We start from the raw sequence: 21,425 nt of genomic DNA, 5'->3' as shown, positions 1-21,425 counted from the left end.
GCGTAGAACTGTCTTAGGAATGAAGATAAGGAGAATTTCATACACTTACCTTAAACATGGGTCTGACATGATCCAGATGAGTGGCACTAGTAAAAGGAGCCTTTGCGTGGCTTACTGCCTCCATGAGGGCTTTAGCTGTTTTAGCCATCTGCTCCATCTCCAAGTTGTACAACAATCTCCGCTGCTTCTCGTTAGCTACATCTAAGGGGAACACCACACAGTTGGGTCAGGTTTTTTTTGTTTTTTGTTGTTGTTGTTGTTTGCTTCTGTTTCTTAAATAGCAGATTCCATGCCTTAGCTCTGGGTATTACAAGTGTTAAATGAAGCTGTACAAAAATGAAGTCTAACAGTAAGTCTCCCCAAAGCATTACAACTTAGAGGTTGTCATAGTATGCAGGTCAAGAATTCAGCACCAAAATCCATACCCCAACTTAATACTTTATTCTAAACATAATTAATTCTGCCCTCCATTTATATGCCAGGTGCTAAAACCTGATCACAGAAAGTTAGAGGCATACTCCAAGTCACTCCTTCTGTAAAAATGGACATAAAATGCATCTTCTCTTTAAGCTGAAATCCTCAAAAGAAAACTAGCCATCACCCAGTTAGAAAAAGAAACAGTAACTTAATTTAGTTATCCTAAAGATTGTAACCTCACTTTTCAGGCAAATCTGTTACTGTTCTGTTCTAGAAAATYTGCAAATATACCTAAACCACTAAAGAAAATACATGCTAAAGATTCAGAATTCACTAATTAGAATCAAATGAATGCCCAGTATTCTTAGTAAGAGCAGAGCACAATTGGAGCTACTAGTTTCTGGTGTACACTACACAGAAGTCCATGTTTGTTCTAGATGAGGAAAGGTGACCGAGTCACGACAAACCTCTCCAGYCTCTGAAACACTTTATCACAAGGTCCTTGCGATTTATCAGCCTCTGAACTACGACATGCTATTGACAGGCAGGCACAAAATATAGCTGCTTAGTATATGAAAGCAAGACGACAACCTACAATGTAAGTGCCAACCATTCCCCCCACATTTCCATTTCGAAAAAAAAAATCTACAATTTCTATTGCCTCTGCAATGGTGCTAGATGAACTCACACAGCTGAGTTTCCATCACAAAAGCAGCAGTATTAAACAATAACCAAGCTAGTTTCATTCCAGATATCTRTATTAGTCATTTTAGGTGCAATTTAGGTATTGCACAGAGAAGTTTGCAAAAAGCATCTGAACTCCACTATGCCATGCTGAAAGAAAGTTACTGCAGTATTTCAGAGCATTGTGAGCTTTTAGGTTCTAGATCCTCCTTACTTGGCTTACTACACTTGCTTGTAATTGCATATTCTTTTGTCTCTTTCATTGCAATTTTCTTTCCTTCTATTTCTTCATAGATGGCAGATAAATACTCTACTGGCAGATCTTTACTGTCATTGATTCCTCGATTCATTTTAATGTATTGCTCCTTTGTCATTTTATTCTTTACCTACAACAGAGAATGGAAATTAGTATTAGATTTGAATATGAGTTCTAGAGAAGTCTGAACTTCTACACGTGCTTTGTTTGTTTTTTTTGTTTGTTTTTTATTTCTACCTGTGGACTGTGCAAGTCTGTAGTCAGCATTATAATAGAGTATGCCAGAACGTAGGCAGTGTCAGCACTAGCAAATAGTGTTTGCCTGAAGGGGGAAGAAAAAAAAATAATAWTAAAACAGAGGTTTTAGAGCCCTAATTCCTCAATCAATTAGATCTATTTCCATATACAGGAAAGAAATACCCAGAAGTGCTAGGCATTCATTCAAGAGAGAGCAATAAAGCCTAAAGTTATCCTTTAGAAATGCATAAAGCCCCAAGTGTTTTATAACACAAATAAAAAGCAAAAGAATATAAATGCATTATCTTTACAAGGTTGAGTACTAAGGATGACTGAACTTTTTAAACCTATTCTCAAAAGACTGCATATTATCCTCCTTTGGGTCCTCTGACAAAAAGCAGAAAAATGGGCTACTCTTAATTCACAGAGTTTCATAAGGAATTACACAAAATCAGACATAGTGGTGCACCAACTGGACTAACTGGGAAACCARTTAAGACTGAATATCTAGCTACATGTCAATGCTACCATGTTTACTGTATCAGAAATAATAGAAACATASTCTACTTTATGTAAGTGATTTATATGCATCTTTGTTAAATGACTAACAGCAGGCAAAAACTACAGCATCTTATTAGCTACTTAAGCCATTTACTTTTATTTTTTGCAATTGCTACTACTATTGATATTTGACTAATCTAGATTTGATCAAAAAGAGAATAACTGATACATTACAGAATTTTAACATGCTCAAGGCTTGTATCTTTCAAGAATTTATTCTAACAAATTTTTTTTTTTTTTTTTTTCTCATTCTCCTCCCACGCCTCCTCCACACACATAGCTTTTGTTTAACCAAATATAAGTTTGTTTTTATGTCTTGGCATTACTAAAATCATTATTTTTTTTTTTTTTTTTTTTTACCGCCAGGAAATCCTGGCAGAATACTATTTTGCCTGGCTACTGAAGAGGTTCAGCACAGATGCACGCAACAAAGATCTGCTCCCACACAAATCTGTAGAGATGCCCAACCTTTCTGGTGTAAGTGGAAGTTGCACTTTATCCCTAAAGGCCACATACACACACAAAAAAAGCCAGTCCCCAAGCACTTATTAAACAAATAGGTTTTGAATTACCGTTGGTTGCATTCAATATATCTAGCAGCAAACTTCTCCATTAATCTATCAATCTTCTGGGCTTCACCTGGCAGCCGGAAACCTTCCAGAAATATACGTAGAGCAGAAACAAAGTCTTTCCCACAGAAGTCAAGTTGATCTACATATGCATACATCACTTCCTTGTTAAAYTTGTTGCTTTCTCCAAGAAATTCCCCTACTTGAGTCTAAAAACACAAGAGACAGTTATGAGTGTGTAATCCAACTGACAGCTTCACAAGAAAGTTTATGGCACAAGAGTTGCACAGCAGTCAGCTTTGTAAGACTGATGTGCTTCACGAAGCAGACAGAGCAACTGTTACAAGGACAGCCTCTAAAAACTAAAACACAGTAACATCACTGAACAAATGGCTTTAGCCTTTATATTCCTGCTTCCCTCATTCTAAGGTGGTGCATGCATTACTCTACAGTTAAGAAAAACAGTATTATGCCAAATCTCATCTGCAGTGAAGAATGCTTTGCTGCTGCAGTACATGACACTCCTTCGTTGGCAAGGTATTGCTAATGTAGATATAGATAAATTCTATGTTCCCATGTATGGGGAATCCTTCCAGCACTTTCTCGTAAATGCATTCATTCTAGCAAAAAGCCTAGGTCAGCAAGTAAATAGAAATTAGAATGGAGGTTGAAGAAACTTTATTAGAACTCTTACACTTTTAGTTATCTATTAATGAAAAAGAGACCAAGAACACACAGGCAGATTTCAGAGAACGGGGGAAGAGAAGAGAGGGCCGGGATTAYTTCTCTAAAAGCATCATTAACTATCCTGTTGCATGTAGTCTTACAGAACAGAGGCGTTCTTCCTGGTGCAGAAATTGTGCGATGTCCTCTACTGTAGTGCCAAGCATTCCCTGCTCCTGTAGATACTGTATTCCTCTCTTTGGTTTTTTGTTAAACCTACTCAGACAAAACACAGGGGAAAGTAGGTCATGCAACTGAAGGTATAACTGCCAATAAAAATTTATCTTTAGAAGGGCTCTGTAAAACTAAAGATTCCATGCTGTAGTTCTATGTCACCTTAAAAAAGTTTGGTCAAAGAACACGATATAACTGTATTAACTATATCATACCATAGGCTACATCTTATAAGACATATTCAGCTGCTGATAAGCTTTGAAGTTACTGCCAAGAAAGTCAAACTGTTAGAGTGACCCACTCAAATACTAAAACTGGAGAATTTCCATGAAATCTTWAAAAGTTGCTGTTCAAAACCATTTATAGTGTTTACAGACAAATACTTATTCTCAAATTAATGAAATGTTAGTGAAGTATTGCCAGACAACCATTTCATTCTCCAAACCTTATTTTACTAAAAGGCAACAAATAGTGTAAAAGCTGGAAGATAACATTAAGCCTGCCTGCTCAAATCAATGTCTGTCTGGGTAGACAAACTTTCCTCTGTATGGCTGAACCAGCACAAAGAAAATCTGTTCAACAACACCTCCACCTGCACTCAGACCAAAGATTTTACTGAACTCCTTTTGAAAATTATAGTAGTCTCCAGAGTCAGCTTTTGACAACAGCAAGCATCTTAAGCAGTAAATTTAATGTCAGTGTCCCTATAAATTTGACTGTTTAAGAATTTTAAGAAACAATATGATTGCCTACCTAGTTTTTTTAAACTAATGAACTCTGCCCCCCCCATCGCACTTACAATTCTATCCCATGTTCAATTATTTCTTTTTGTTGCTTGATGACTTCAAACTGCTCAGGGTCATCCGGGACAGCAGTCTGGGTACCAACACTTCCAACTCCTGATGATACAGTGGAATCCAAGGAACTTACGCTACTTCGTCTCCCTCCACTGTCAAGGCATTTACCTTCACTCATTTCCTGTTCAGATGGTTTATATGAACCTATTTACAAACAGAGTGAGATTTATATGGTCCATTTCAGTCAAACAGGATTTTTGTTATAGTAAGAATTTTTATAAGAATATCATCTCTTTAGAAACTTCTATCAGATAGACTTTTTAGCAGTCTACCCTCTATCAGTSTTAAACAGATGCAACTATAGAATAATCCAAACTTTAAAGAGGGAACAGCAGCAGCTACAGAGACAGATTCTTCCACTCAATCTAATAACCACAACATTTGTCACATTTCTTGTTCTACCTAAAGCAGCTTTTACAGTACTGATGATGGCCTGGATAAAACTCTTGAAAAACAGAATCTATGTATTTGAACCAGACACCTAGAGTGACACTTACTGCAATGGCATTAACAACTGTATGTAAAAAACTTCATTTGTATAAACAAATCTTCACATAAAAACCCAGCATAACTCCTAGACAGTAGATATACACAGGGACCAATTTACTAAGTAAATTGGTCAGCCATAGAGAAACAACCTTACCTAAGGTAGTCTGATGATTGGGGTTCACATAGAGGTCTTTGCTCCATTCTACCATACATTTTAAAATAGAAACCAAACATTCAAGTCCYTTTTTCCTCAGGCTTAGTTCCTGAAAAACAATACATTTTGCTTCATTATACAGATTAATTACAAAATTTAGTGACAAAAAGYGTATGCTACCTTTCTCTCTGTCTGTCCGTCTCTCGTTCAGTAAAAATATGTATACAAACAAGTTTTCAGGAGACATTCCATCACATCATTTAAACTTGGAATCTAACAATTAGAAGGAGATCAACTAATTGTACAAAAGTAAACTTCTCCTCCTTGACTGATTAGGTTGARTATACCCAGGCCAAAAGGAACCATAGCTTTTAACAAAGAAGCACTTCTATTACCCTGCATAAAATAGTTCAGACTGACATCAGGACACATCCCAGCTACTTTAAGATCTACTGACAGCTGATAACTACAACCAAACTGATTAGCAACAAATCCAAAATGCAAACTCAACCCTTTTGTTGTATGAATTATTATGAAGATCTAGAAACTTGCTAGARTCAAATCTCTCCACAAGCAAGACTCATTACCTTAGTCATATAGTAAACAATTCTACTCAAACACTGCGATAAAGATCTTTTGGTAYTCCATTTTCTGGTCAAAGAAATACAGGAAAATGAAGTGTTTATGTAGCTCTGACCAAAAGAGCGAGGTGCGCTCAGTTGCAATAACAAGACTAGCAATAAGTTCATTTTACAGCATTGAAAGACATCTGTGCTCAGCTGGAAAAAACACCGCTGTAGGACAGAGTCAATGTCAGAAAGACCTACTCTTGCTGAAATCAATGTCCACACTCACTGCTACTCCAAAGACTGGGAAAGTGCAATTTTAAAAATAAAATGCTTGTGGTGGAGATACGGCACACAAAGTTTGTCTGYGCAAAGCAAATGTAAGAGGAACAAACTGTTGAGGCACAAGCCCCAGAAGGAAAGTCACTTGACTACTGCAAAAGAAGGCTCACTGAGTTTTCTTCTTCCTTTGCAGTCCAACAAAAAAGTGCTCAGAACAAGTCTATCATCATAACAAACATACAGGAAGAAAAATAAAAMCTAAATCAATCATGTTTCATCTTCCAATTACAACTAATCTAACATAGTTAACTAACAAAAAATAACRGATGTCGGTAGGTTACACATAACATGAATCCCTGGAAATGCCAGTAATAATGACACATTGTTATTTATGGAAAAAAAATAACCGTTATCTCCAAAGTTGTAATTCTTACTTGTAAAGGTGTAATTCCCAACTCATGTCCACTTCGTCCCTGTGCGATTTTAGACAAATCATTTACAAGGCGTTCAAATATATTAGCAGCATTTAAATCACAGTCATAGTTAACATAAATATCCACCACGCACTGGGCATCTTGAAAATAAGAGAAAGCAGAGTATTAGAATTCTATGAAATAGCATCTTATAAAAGGAAATCACCCAGTTGGAGCAGGGGTGAATCCAGATATTTAACCCAAGAACTATGGGGCCAAATTCATTTTTTCATATTTAAATATGGCATGTCTCAAAAAGAACTTTTTTCAGCTTCCAGAGAAAAAGGTCACTTTTTACAACAGTGAAAATACCTGCACAAATTCTAGTTAAAGTCTGAATCACCATCCATTTATGTTCAAAAGAGCTTGAAGAGGTCTCTAGAATATTTAGGAAGATCTCTTTGAAGAACACCTGCAAAATAAATGAGGTAAAGGATCTGATGTTTGCAGCTTTCTGAAAATTTTTAAAACTAGGTTAACTGCACAAATTCATTTCCATTTAGCAATTTCTCAAATAGTAACCATCTCACATATTGTAATTTAACCACAGTATACACCAGTTTACTTAGCAAACAAAATTAAGCCATTTTTTTTWAAGTTACAGTTGGCTTCATATCATTTCAGTATTTTGATTTAAGAACTACAGGATCATATAAATCAGATAAAACCTCTTACCTCAATCTGCATTTTTAAGTGGGTCTTAAAATTTGACAGCAGYGTGAGAAAAATGGCTAGAGAGAGCTCAAATACATCAGGAACAGAAGAGACTCCATTTTTAGATAATGCTACACAAAGATATTGCTTGATYGCATTGATGAACATTTCATGTGTCCTGAAAACTGGACCAGCATTCTGCAATACTGAGAGAAGAAGCTGGAGAGACACTATCTTAGAACGCAATTCATGGGATCTAGAAGAAATTCAACAAAAATTTTCATTGCACCTCTAAACACACACATTTGTATTCAGTCTAAGTACTATAGTGTTTCTTCCATGTCAAGAAGCAATGACTGTTATTTTTATCCACTTCAAGATGACAATCAGTTTGCAAGTAATCCTGGACCACCTTAATTTGGARATGTCCAGGAAGATTATCATCTTGGACTAGAATAACAGATTCTTGCAACTACTGAGAAGTACTTTTTCCAAAAGTTTCAAATGTTATACTCAAGAACACAGTAAATAAGCCCATTATACAAAAAATTCCTCAATTATTACACTTTAATTATTTGAAGCAAGCTTCAATTCTATAATCATCAACCTAACTGGAACAGGGGAACTCCAAACCCTTGTTCTGTATAAAGCAGCTGCACAACTGTGCATCCTCTGTCTCTAAAAGATACCTGGAGAGGACAACAAAATAAATACAATCTTATTACTTTGGATCTGGTGGTCCATCACCAAGCGGTTTCATTGAAAGTTTACACAGGGACCTGAACACAAGGAAGGCATCCTTTTGAAGAACATGGGAAAATTTGGCAGCAGCTTGATGTCCAGGTACATCTGTTTCCTAGCAAGCAAGAATCACAATATTAAAACCTCAATAAGGCAAAGGAACACAGGAACACAGCAATTGGGAAGATTCCACAGCTCCTCTGAGAATCAGCCACATATTAGAGAACAACATACTTCCAAAATTTAAACCAAACCTAAACAGGAACACAAGTGATCGAGATCTTTTCATAGTGTTGATTGACTCCTCTCCCACCCCAAAGTGTTAAAATACAATAAACACAATCAATTTCAAAGCAGTTACTTTCAACATACACTTAAACTGAATTTGCTGCTTAAACTCAATTTCCAAATCTGAGCAGGACTTTTTAGTAAAAGCTTATTTCTTCCCTCCAAAATCCCACTGAAATTAGTTGGCATAGTGTAGACACAGGGAGAGAGAAATCTCTTATTAACATCCAGTTAAGTTATTTACCAAGTTATCAGTGGAGGAAACAGACTGTCTGTCATCTGGAATCCCATTTGTTTGTACATTTTCATTACTAGAGCCAGAAAAAGCAATATCTGCAGTCTCTAATGCAGGTAGAGCCTCAACTGTTTCTATTAAATGCTTTTCTTCAGCCACTGAAGGAGAAAAAGAAAAATAATTGAATTTATCTGTTGAGCACCTACACCCCTGCTTTTTTTTTTTTTTTTTTTTTAAGGCATAATATTTGTGAAGCTCTACAACTGAATGGGACAGAGAGGCAGCAGCGGTAAATCAGAGGGAATTTCTCAGCCATAACAAAGGAAGTATTCCTGTGAGGCAATGAAAGTCTATTCTTACTACTTTAGTAAAGTGTTCTTGACAAGATGTTTAGCAATAAAAATCTAAGTTCTTCATTTTTATAAACACAGCAGTATGTGTCAGGCATTATACACATTTTATTTCAGAAGATTCACTACCTTCCACAGCTGATTTGACCACATCTTCCAAGATGCCTTTAACCATTTCCTTTCCTCCATCACTTGTTTCCTCTGATGAAACACACAAAAAGATAGCTTTGTATTTTGTACTTTTGTTTAGGAAGAAGAGGGAAAGGAGAAGGAGGCAGAAAGGTTAAAAAAAAGTAGATTTCCTTTAATTGTTCTCCTTTAAAGCTATTTCCAAAAGTTCATACAAAAATACAAAAAAACTTTGATGTTATTTTTCACAGTTTAAATCAAAACACTTTTTTACTGCAGTAAATTYGTCATTTGTATTTATGAACTGTTACAAAGTTTTCATACTGGAATWTTTTGTGTTCTTAATTTGGATACAGTCTATGCTTGTGATAATGTCTTTACAATGAACATTATTTTTACCACAGGACTTCAATTACCCCAGAGCAATTTTAGCACTTGTAAGTATACCATGATTATTCTGTTTTCCTTCCCTTTYATCAACCTAATATAATCCAGTAAAACTCCAAAATAATTCTATATAAAAAGTCATATGTACTTTTAGTAAAATTCTAGGGCAAACATGAGTCTTTCTTAAACAGTTATAATGTCTAAGCACGTCTAAAATAGTTTGTAAGGATGGTCTGCATACTCTGAGTAACTACTATGACGATATGAACATGGTTTGAGCCAATAACCCCTCCTGTTCCTCCTCATAGTAGTACAAAAGAACATTTTCCAGTAGAAATATTTTAATTGAAGACAACAGACAATATATTCTTTTTCACCTGATAGTGAAGGAATCCGATCTTGCTCTGACTTCAGGTCTCCATTTTCTGCCCTCTCAGGCTCACCATTAGTTAATTCTATGCTTACAGGAGCAGTAGGTTTGCTTTCCTGACAGCTGTGCTTTAAGTGACCAAGCTTTGGAGACCTTGTCACCATTTGAATCGCWGGAGACTGGGATTTCTGTTGATTTGTTTTTTCTGCTTCTCTGGCTTCTTGTATCTTGAAACAAAGAAACAACCCCCCAAAAAAMCCATAATATGATAAAGTTAATCTGAGGTAGAAAACATAAGGGGAACATATCTCTGATGACTGATGCTGCTTTATGAGTTCAAGTGCCAACAAGAAAGAGACAATGGAAATAGATTCATTTAGCCAGTTTGATTTGCTTCTAGTTTAGCTACTCTGGAAACAAGCTTATCTTTAAAGCATCCCATCTGTTTATTCAGCTGTTTGTCAGAAACTACAGCATCAAATCTTGTTATCAGCAATAAGCCTCATACTTTATTATTAATCAGTCTATAGGGTTCACTGCAGGACTTCACTGCAGGACTTGGCAAATTCTTTTTAAATAGCAAATCGATAGGTAYTCAGCTACAATGAAACAGATGCATAAAAATATTCCATTCGTTCTTCAAACTTAAGCATTTGAGATTAGCAGAAGTAATGGCTACATACAGCTTGATTTTCCATCCGTGTAAAAATGACATTTAACATCTGTGTAAGGGTAGCTTTGGCAGTCGTCTGATTAATGAGATTTTTACTGGCCAGATAGATGTTGTAACAGGTTCTAACAGTCTGCAGAATTGTTCCTTCATGAATTTCTATATATGGAGATGTTACTGCAGTAAGGAGAGCCTGAAAGAATACATAAAACAGTAAGACTGAAACTTAAATAAGTAAACAGCAATACATATCACATAGGTCTTCCACAATAAGCAGTGGCTTTGTTATGAAACATGAACATCTGTTTATAAGATTTTTTAAGGAACTTCTAGTTCTTTGAAAGCACTTCAAATCAGAGAAAGTTTAACAGAACTTTCGTAGATCAGTCTCCTGAGCTGTGAAAGGAAAAAGAATACATCCAATATTCCACCTCCAAACTCTTAACAKTTATTTTATTCTATAGTTTCCTTTCTGTGAAGGGGCCTTTCRGCTTAACTTCCACCAAATTAAACTTCTGAAATGTTCATCAACTTGATTCTGGAACTTACTTGAGCAAATATAGTTGATATTAGAACACATACTCCGGTAGCACTACAATTTGCTGAGAACATATACTGCAAATCTTGAGGAAAAGAGATACCAGAGCAGAYAGGCTCAAGCAGTAGTCCATGACATTGCACCACAGTTACAGTGCCTTCATTTGAAATTCTCTGGCAATTCTGTATATTAGCCTGAAGGCTCACAGTATTTCATAAGCTTCGTGAACACAGGCATCCTAAGCCTAGAAGATGAGCAGTGCTACCATCAAGCTGTCCTATTTTTACAAGATAATGCTTCCAGACCATGGCTCAGCCCAGAATGAAGGACAAGCGTTAACAGCTATATGCTCTGTTTCAGCAGGAGAAAATACATTCCACATACTAATTCAGACACTGTGAAAGCCTCTCTAAATTTGACGATACATCTAACCGTGCAGGAGATGGAGAAACTCCATCTAAGTAGCACTTAGATTCAATTTTGTTCCAGTTACAGAATCAGAGATAGAAAAAGAAATTTAATACACCAAAATACCTTAATTATTTGCAATTGTACTCCTTCATCTGTTTGAGGACCCTGAAAGCAATTACAAATTGTTTCAACTATTCGGTCAATCAGTCGTTTTCCAGGAGCTCCACTGTCTGGAGCATTGCCAGTGATATGTCCATACGCAATGAGTTTCTAGGTAGAAAGAATACAGGTTAAATAATCACACACTGTTAAGACAGACACAGTTAAGTACAACATGAAAAGAGGGTTTTAAATTGCCTACCTCACTTAGCCATTTATAACAAAGATGTAACACCATCAATAAGCCTGGCTACCACATACACGTCTGTTGAAACCTGTTTTGTCTAGATGTATGGAGAGATAYACAGTTTTGCCACCCAGACAATTTCTTTCTATTGCAACCAGACCAAATTTTTATTGTCAGTCTTTGTATCTACTCACAACAGAGAGGTTCTACCCAAGTAATTAGCTGCAATTAAGTTGCATTTGTTTTTTTCCTGCAAGAATCTAAGGGAGGAAAAGGTAGAAAGATTCTGGAGCTTGATCTATCATCAAATCACCACTGTAAGACAGATCCAAGGTAAATACTACTTTAGAAGAGTTGTATGAAATATTCTGTATTATTTTATCAGCATAGAATAGCATAAGCATCCAAGAGCTAAGATGAATATGCTTGTTTCATTCTAAAACAAAYCACATGCATTTCTCACTGTGATAAGATCCACTTTCAGCCAAGTCTGATAATAGCCTATTTTGCATGGTTTATACATGTGTTACCCATAGTGTTTATTCGCACACATGTATATAGTCAGGATAACCTCAATTCTTCAAACGAAGACTGCCAAGAGTATACAATATTTCTGTAGCTGTGTTTTTCCCCATTTCACTGTGTCCAGGTTTAATCAGAACACTTACCTGTAAGCAATCCAGTGAAGTACTGACAATGCGTGGAGACTTTGACTGGCAGGCCAGCTCAAACGGAAGGAAATACTTATCTGCTTCAATGAAGTTTGCTTTTGGTGGAGTGGCAGTGCCTTCTCTAGGTCAGAGGAGAAGAGTTATTAATTTTCATAAACATGTATATCACAACCTACAMTGCCTCCATTTTCAGATTAAAAGCTGAATGGTACATAGCAGCATACAAATTTAATGCAAATTCTTTTTACGCATACTTTCAAAAGAAAGTTGTACTTCCTTCAAAATCACATGAAAAGAGCTTTACTTTTTCTTATATTACACCTGACCTCCTTCATATTACCTCCTCCTTCAAGTTACCTCCTCCTTCAATAGAGTCCAGCACCATCACATTGCCTGAAAGGAGGAGAATTCCTACACAATGTAAGGATAAACTTACCTAAATTAGGCCTGTATAAACAATACTAAACAAAGAGACACACAGGTTGGAACTCTGTTTTTAAATCATAGCACAGTGCTATGAAGGGTTATAAAGGCAGATTTTTACATAATATTTAAATTGGAATTCTTGATCTCGGTAGTTAAGAGAGCATACTAAMAAACATAAGATACTTGTTGATCTTAATGATTTTCTATCTGGCTATATTAAGTCCAGTAAAAGAAAGGAAGTAGAAAACTAGCACCTTTTAGAAGTTTTGCAATTATCCATAATGAAACTTAGTGGCAGTTATGGCTTGAGTACACAGAGCCACAAACATTGTGTAATTAGGAAATATGGGCCATACCATGTGCTTTGGCAGGAAAGGTATGTCAACGGGTATTCACAAGCTCACTGCCATGACTTGTATATGCTCTCACATTTCCACCACCACAATATCTAACTTGCAATTGTGTGGTATAGTTTACAGCAATTATTAACTTACCTTTGCTTTTCCAGCTCTGTTTTTATTTCATCTGGAAGAAAAGAATTCAAGATACTTGACACTGAACATAATTATCAATAACAAAAATATGAAAAATGTAATGAAGTAAAGTTGTTTCAAACCAAAAGCCCTGCACTTCAGTGTTTGCTATTCCTTTCCTGTAACATCTTCGGCTTCCTAAACCAGAGATCGAAGATAACTCGCCTATTTGCTGAAAGGCATCAACTTCTACATCTTCTATTTTTTCCAAATATTCTTAACAAATTATACCTTAGAAAGCACTAGCATGCAATTTTTATTCAAGATTAAGTTTACATACAGAAAGCTCAAGTTTAAAGTCTTTAAGTCACTACATAAATCACTTAATTCAAAGCATCGGATACTCCCGTTAGTTATGGTGCTTGCTAGCCTACCAATGTTAAACCCTGCAATATGGCATCAGCTGAATAAACAAACTCCCACTTAGAGATAAGACATCTCAAAGGCATGCTGTCATCTTCCGGTAGGGTGGTGGTGTTCTTCCCCTCTGCCCCCACTCCCCCTTTTGAAAGCTTTCACTTTGGGGAAGGTTTTCAGAATACTTAAACTTGTTTCTTAGTAATTTCCATTGCACACAGCAACAAATCCACTGAGGTTCTAATACAGCGTCTTGAGGATTCCTAATACATCACCACGATGTACAATACAGACCAACATCCCACTACACTGAACACAGCGCAAGCACACACTGAACAAGAAGTAACAGAACAGTAAGGCTGCACAGCTACAACTGCTTGTAGCACCATGAAGAATCCTGTCCATCCCACCTATCTTATCCCTCCTGTAAAATAATATAACAGCAAAAATTGTTTAAATTACAAAGTTATGAGAACCAAAAACTTGCACCCAGTGCTTGTCCTCCTTAACTGCTGGAGTAGCACCATATTTCGCATTAGATATGCAAAGTTCAGATGGCTTCAGTGTTACCCTTGAACCTTAATAGTTTCCTCTGTCTCCAAAACATTAATATATTGAAAGGGCAGGTTTGAAACAGATATGTATTACAGGTTTGGGGTTTTTCTGTTTTTTGTTTTTTTAACACAGTTCTTTTATTCAAGAAATGTTACAAGAATTAATCCTCACAGAATATGCCCATTTTGTAGCATTACTATCCCAATTTTATAAGGAAAACACAAGCAAGAGGGAGAAGGTTGTGTAACTACAAGCTGTGAGTAACAAGCTACACCCAGGCCTGGGACTTCCTACTCTGTCTGCTGTCACCTCACATTAATGAAGGCCAGTAGGCTCAGCAGTGGGAAAGGACAAGCGATTTGCCATCTGTCAGCAAGAAGTGACGTGACAAGAACTGAGGGACTATCCAACCTGTATGTGACAAAAAAGTAAACAGTAAAATGAAAACAGTTACAGACCTGCAATACGTCATGGCACTGTTTAAAAGCTCCCCACTTTATAAGTCGATCATTTCTAAGTTGAAATAACCTATTCATTATTACTTTCAGAAAATGCTACAGTCCAGTCATAGGTTATGCCTATCCCTTACCATTTCTCAGCTCAAGAGTTGTATCCATCCCAGCTACTTAAGGCAAGCTTATGCTTACCTCTCTCACTAAAGTGAGGTCACAGATGCCAAAAGTTTAAAAAGGTTCACGTGTCTGGTTGTTTCCCCCCTTCCCCACTGTTGTAGCAGATATCATATTGAAGTTATACAGTGATTGGGGAAAAAAAAAAAAAAAGTGTTCTTGTGTAGTATTGAGGAGAAAAACAGCAGCAGTAATTATCCTGGTCCTGMAAATTTGAAGTTCAAAACCCAAAGACCCTGGAGTCATGGAGGCCCTGTCAGTCCACTAAATTTCTGCAATGTAGCTCATATCCAAATTCTTTGGATTTCATATATTGCATGTCCAGTTACACTTGGCRCAAAACCGTATCTTCCAAACACTGAGCTGCTTGGTTCCATCATCAACTCTTTGATTGTGTCCAATTCATAGAATGTTTTACCTAGTATACAGTTYTATGCAAATCAATGCATGTTCTTGAAATTAAAGGTTAAAAGATTGAACAAAGAGGAAAAAATATGTTTTTCAGGACCAAGAGAAAAATTATCTGAATTCTAACCTTGACTGTCATCAACTATAGAAAAGGCTTAGACCATTTACCGAACTATTCTACTAGTTTCATCTTTTTTAAAATAGAAACACTACTAATGTATTTATTTCTTGCTAGGACTGTTTATAGCAGGTCCCTCCCCTCCTTTTGTCAAATTTACAGAAAAATTAGAGTGGTACTCATGAAACCTGAGCTACACAACAGCTTCATGATCCAATCTCCTGAGGCARGAGACTCAAACTCAGTATCAAGAGAAGACAGACTGATGCCCAGCTACAAGCATGTATTTCCACTTACTTCTATTGGATATAATCACAGAGCTTTACCATTAAGAGCCCAAGATCATCAGCTTTTACGGGAAAAACCCAACCCAAAATGGGAACACTGAGCTACAAAAGCCAGCCACTACTTGGAAAATGCTGGAGGGAAATTCTTGAGCACTCCATCTCCTCGCATGCAATCCAACGACCACCTCCACCTCGCCTTGGACCAGGACAGAACAGCCTCCATTCAGGAGGTTCCAACTCAACTGGAACAGCAAGGTGATAACTATAACAACCGAACTTTCTTAACRTCTCAAGTAACGAATACACGGTACATGGAGCAGTTCTCATGTAACMGAAGTTTACAAAATGAGACCACTTTCACTTCCCAGTCTTACACAAGTCAGCTGCAAGGCAATGAGCAAGCAGCACAGAACAACATCCCATGCCTCGGATTGGGGAGATGGAATTAACTGAGTAGTTCTGAGGTACAAATCTAGTTTTGTAATCTCCTACTATTTCAAGGTTCAACTGATCAGGAGAGCCAACAGAATAAAGGCCATAGACTGATTTTTGATGGCTGATCAAGAAATAATCAGGGCTTCAGGTGCCAAATAGATAGTGCAAATCTTAATACAGGACCACTTCCTGGATCATCGTTTTCTTCACTCCAGTACCCAGGTGGCTTAATTGACAAGTGTGCTAGTCAGAAGTTCAGTTAAGCAAAATTTTAAATGCAAATACTCTTGATTTGATTAGGTGATTTTTCCCATCATCAGCAGCACATTAAAATCCACAGAACTACTGAGARTAATACACACTAAAGGATCTGATTTATTCTGTTGTATTATTAGGTTATTAGAATGGAGTATTACTGTTGCATACAGGACCTGGTTGCTTAATACACAGCTTTCTAGGCATACTTTCAATGTTCAGAATGCTTAATCCYGCCTGTGGGTCTCAGCAAAGCAAGGCATATTTCAGCTACAGTCGTAACTCCAAGACCAGCAGGATGCCAGGCTGGTCAGCAATAATACAGTTGATGCTGATATTTCAGACACCCTGTAGAACCAGGGTTTATAGGATTTCTAATGATTGCAGGAACACAATACTTTCTGAACAAGGCTAACTATGCCTGAGTTACAGTCAAGTGGTTGTCCTTGCACTAGGTCAATTGCCTAGTTTGGAAAAATTTGTTTTAACACYGCTTTGGCCAAGCCAGATTAGACCTTTTTGAATTTTCACAGATATCTCTAAAGCACAAGAAATAGAAAGCTATTTTTTATATATAAAAGAGTTGCTGCAAATTCTTTCCCAGTATCAGATCAACAAAATGAATATTCTCAGAGACGCAGGAGAAAAAAAATCCAAACATTAGCTCACCGATAACATTTTTCCTTCAGGGGACTCTTTGTCCCCACAYCTATCCAGCTCCCACTCCTCCTCAGCAGTTGCCACTTCCTGAACTGTTAAGGCACCAATTTTCACGATCTCTCAGTAGAAACTGAAATCTGTCTAGTGTCAACTGGTCTGGTCACTCTACTACCCAAAGCTTATCTCAGTTCAGCCAGCTGAATTTTGGCATCCTCTTTCCCATAGGCATCAAATGTTTGGCAGAAAGAAAACTGAAGATCAAACACCATTTTAATTGGCATTTTCATTCTGCCATACTATTTCGCAGATGATGATCGCTTTTTACCCCACCTTAAAAATTCCTTATCTAAAAATTAATTCATTTGTAAAAAGAACTGTTTCAAGCTACAGTAGTATTAAACCATTAGTCCACCCAAGGAAAGAAGTTACTTTGTAAAACTGGACACTGCACAAGAAAACAAGTTTCACTGTTAGATTACGTTATTCTCAGCTACAGAAGTACTTGCTGCCAAGTTCAGGGTATAATCAAGCAATGCTGTTTTTACATACATCTACCTGCTCAAAGGAAATTGTCTTTTTTTTTTYTCTCCAAACAGATCACTTTCCTTCTTCTCTTCCCCCCCCCCAAAAAAAAACCACAATTCACTAGTAAAGCAGTGTAGCAAAAAAAAAAAAAAAAAAGGTGTTTTCCACTGATTTAGATCTTCAATGAAGATTTAGCCCTAAGCAGACACAATCAGACATTTCTTATGCTTTTTGATAGTGTAATGATACCTTTTGCAATAGTTACATGAGATATTGTATAGGAAAAATATAATAGATTCCCATACGAGAGCAGCAACAATTGCACTCTCAGAAATACTCTGTAAATTTAAAAAAATAAAATACACTCAAGATCAGACCAAATGCCCTATAATTTCTATTATATGAAGGGTTTTCCAAAGCAGTATAGAAAGGTCTGCATCACAATAACATTAACAAATAATGTTGGCTRAAAATAATAAACAAGTGGGCAAAAACAAGTTACAGGCATACCTCTGCTACTGATTTCATCAAAACAGTTTGGAAATCTCCATATTAAGTGCTCTTTTGGTGGTCTGACCACCAAAAAGAGTGAAACAGAAATTATTGCCTAACTGAAGTCCCTAATACCATGCCAAGCCTCCACCATGCAGAGCCAGCGCCTGGCCTACTGCCGCTGTCATTCTTCTGTTCCATGCACAGGAATAAGGGAAGGGGCACAGCTCAAGTCCTTCCACAGCTGGAGAACGCAACCTGAATTTGGATCAACTTCTGGCCACTGCCGAACAACGCTGGCCCCTCGTTCCATGCTTTTGGTATTAGAGCTCCCTATTCACGTCAAGGACAGAACATACAGGTAGAAATCACATCTACTTCAGTCAGCAGCACCCTATTCAATTCTGCATGGTGTGCATCCCGTCCACTACATATCAGGCCTTTTAGCACRCGTACCAAGCAACCTAACTGGAATAACCAGCAAGGACGTGCAGCAATTTCTTCCACAGCTTCTTGCTGTAGAAGCAAGTATGCAGCAGTATGCAGCTCATACTGAAAGCAGCTACTGCTCCTAATTAGATGGATGGTTTAAGTTTGCTTAAGTTTAAGTTTGCTTTGCATATATACCAACATAAAGGACGTAACTGCCTGCAGTTAGGTGCATCCTATGTTAATGAACAGTCAACCTCATCTCAGTGGAAACAAAATAGTTCCTCTGCCAAGAACAGCATAGTGCCCGTTACCACAAGGACACAAGCAATGTCTGTCTTTCCACAGCTGGTCAGAACACTCGAGAGCACTGCCAACATAAACACACACCAAGCAGCAAAAGTGCTTCCCCTCCACCCCCGCCTTGCATTGCTGAATTCCAGGTTACCTTAACCAAATAATCATCTACATTTATTGATTCTATCAAACTATCAACAAAACCTTTAGATGAAGCTGCTACAGTGAAGCAAGACTTTCTCCTGTTAGCTGCAGTATTCTCAAAACATTCTAGTCAAGAGGCTTTACTAGACTAAGAAAGGTATTCTTAGACATCCTTTATACAAAGAAATTTCTTAAAAACCCATCTAGATTCCTAGAGTGAATGCAAGGCAAGGCTTAAAAGATGTTTTCATTCATTAACAAGTTAACTAAACAAATTATGCTGTTTACAAAGCTCACAAATAGATATACTTGGAGGTTCCTCAGCAAAGAAGATTACAGAACCAGGCTGGCTGCACAGTACATCATTAAAAACTCCTAATAGGAGAAGACTAAATAGTTTGGATGAGAGATTCAGGTGCACAATTAGCATTATACCAACATGAACTGCTGTATATTGTCTGTGTTCCACTGTAAATTCTTCAGGATAGAGACTGTATCAGTARATTTAATACAAACCATTTGCATCTAGAGCTTCACAAAAATGCTTATTAATCAACTATGCACTGGCTGTTTGTTGAAAACTAGTTTTCCTAAAAAAAAAAAAAAAAACAGTTTGCTATAGCAGAGCAGAACTGCTTCTCTGTTGAGAAAACTCAGTTTCTCCCAGTCTCTCCTGTGGTTTACTGGTACTAAGAACACAGGATACAACTATTACACCTACTGATGAAGCGAGAGACTGAATGAAAGAATCCATTCAAACTCTGCTTACTCAACATTTACACTGAATATTTCAAATGGGGGGTGGGGGTAGGAAGGGAAGAGCAGAAATGTACAGAAACTGGTTGTGTTAGCAAACTCCTTTCCAAGGACAGATACCTAATATTGCTTTGGGCCATCAGTGCAAGCTAACAAGCCCTGTACAGTTCAAGGAATGAATAAGCACTGCTTTTCTTTCACCTTCCCATGTTTAAAGTCCTATCTGAGCCTACAATATTTCACATTTCTACAAAGTCATGAAGCTATTTTGCAGCCCAAAACAGCAGACTACCGGTATAGTAACAGGTATACTACTGAGAGAGGAARTGGAGAAGCATAAGAACAGTTTAAAATTAGAATCAAAAAATACCTTCTTTTTTCTCCTGAWTAAGAATGACAGTAATTTTCAGCAGTAATTCACTTAAGTAGTCTCAGCACTTGACTAACATTTTCTTTCACATGTTGTTTATTTATTTTAAGTAAGACCATCATTCCCACAATTAGAAGTATAGTCATCAATCCCACAGGAAATACATTCAGTTTTGATCACTGAACACTTTTACAGCYGGTTAAAATTCTTCCAGTACCACTGAGCTTGTCACCCATCAGGTGAATAGTTTAGCATAAAATGAAGTAAAGAATATAGTCAAACAGTAATTTTAAAGCACGTGTAATTAACTGAAACACTACTGTAACAGAAATAGCTGCAGGTTAGTTTAGATTAGCTGGCTGTGAAGTACACTAGTTCCTCTGTATTTAAAATTAGGATGCATCACAGACTTTCCTCATACAGCCAGACATACCGTTTACATATGACCCATGCATTTGCTGATTGCTTTATTAGTGGTATAATACCTCAAGTCTCCATTAAAGAGACCACTGTATAAATACAACAGTACAGCAAACAGAATTTAAGTAGTAGTAGAAAACRATTATTACGAATTATGACACTTAAAAAGGGGGGGGGGGATTAACACCTGATAGGTACTGTTACTCATTACGTAAGATTAACTRTACATTTCTCTCAGATTGAATTAATTTTACTCACAGTTCATTATTAAAGGATAACTGAACTTTATTATTAGAGGTGCTGAAGTTTCTTTCTTCTAAAAGAACTTGTGCAGATTAAGAAGTTTGGCCTGAATTCCTCAGACTGCAAGAAATGTTCTTCCCATGTTGCTTTGCATATTTACTACAGCATAGGCTTGATAATTAAGCTAACCTTTTTTTAAATTAGTTAGTTTTATTTAACTTAAAGTATAGGCTTAATTAAATTAAGTAAAACTTTAGTTAAATATAATGGTGACTTTCTTCAGTTGAGTATAAAGGATCTTAATCCTACACAAAATAAGGTTTGAAAATCACATGTATAGATAAAAGGGACTGCATTCCTGCTGACTGCTTAAAATGATGCAACAACATTTACCAGATATAACAGAAATCCTTTAGTACATTAATCAAGGCCCTACTTGAGCAGGGCAGTTGGGCAACAGAAGGTTATCTATTCATGCTGACCTCTGCTTTAGTCCAGCAAATTTTTTTTTTTTTTTGTAATCGAGATTAGCAAAAACTTTAATGCTAGTAATAGAAATGACCTAAAGAACCTCAAGTTTATTCTACCTTAAAACATATACAGACAGAATAGTTACAACCCAAATAGTGCTAATACGTTGCTACTGTGCAACAATCCCRAAAATCATGATCTTTGTTATATTAGTTAAACATAAAGAAGTTAGTTAGTAATCATCTGAGAAGGATCCCCTTCTCGCCCTCTAGATGTATTTTACGTAGCAGAAAAACAGGTTCTCAGTCCTGTAAAGGACTGTACCCTGTACTGGATACCTTACAGGTAGGGAGATTTTCTGTGTGTGTGTGTTTTCTTCTTTC

General features: G+C 36.8%; 1 protein-coding gene across 2 annotated transcripts in view; it reads right to left on the bottom strand.

Moving 5' to 3' along the window:
- ARFGEF2 (ARF guanine nucleotide exchange factor 2) overlaps positions 1-21,425 on the bottom strand; it is a 36,339-nt gene that overhangs the window by 13,975 nt on the left and 939 nt on the right. Inside the window, exons 2-19 of one of the 2 annotated variants that reach the window (XM_085314021.1) lie at positions 13,153-13,183; positions 12,230-12,353; positions 11,339-11,485; positions 10,280-10,459; positions 9,604-9,823; positions 8,840-8,911; positions 8,370-8,518; positions 7,822-7,952; positions 7,118-7,352; positions 6,755-6,854; positions 6,404-6,543; positions 5,122-5,230; positions 4,421-4,622; positions 3,552-3,663; positions 2,728-2,933; positions 1,595-1,679; positions 1,316-1,487; positions 50-201 (exon numbers count right to left, since the gene is read on the bottom strand). In XM_085314021.1, coding sequence (XP_085170147.1) covers positions 50-201; positions 1,316-1,487; positions 1,595-1,679; positions 2,728-2,933; positions 3,552-3,663; positions 4,421-4,622; positions 5,122-5,230; positions 6,404-6,543; positions 6,755-6,854; positions 7,118-7,352; positions 7,822-7,952; positions 8,370-8,518; positions 8,840-8,911; positions 9,604-9,823; positions 10,280-10,459; positions 11,339-11,485; positions 12,230-12,353; positions 13,153-13,183 — 2,567 coding nt within the window. The remainder of the gene's footprint in view (positions 1-49; positions 202-1,315; positions 1,488-1,594; positions 1,680-2,727; positions 2,934-3,551; positions 3,664-4,420; positions 4,623-5,121; positions 5,231-6,403; positions 6,544-6,754; positions 6,855-7,117; positions 7,353-7,821; positions 7,953-8,369; positions 8,519-8,839; positions 8,912-9,603; positions 9,824-10,279; positions 10,460-11,338; positions 11,486-12,229; positions 12,354-13,152; positions 13,184-21,425) is intronic. The other variant, XM_085314022.1, reaches the window with a different exon arrangement.

The sequence above is a fragment of the Rhea americana genome, unplaced genomic scaffold, assembly GCF_003343005.1.
Source record: "Rhea americana isolate MKP2758 unplaced genomic scaffold, rheAme1 scaffold_4, whole genome shotgun sequence".
Classification (NCBI taxonomy): domain Eukaryota; kingdom Metazoa; phylum Chordata; class Aves; order Rheiformes; family Rheidae; genus Rhea; species Rhea americana.
Note: the sequence above shows the minus strand (reverse complement) of the source record. Positions and strands in the feature narration are given on the sequence as shown.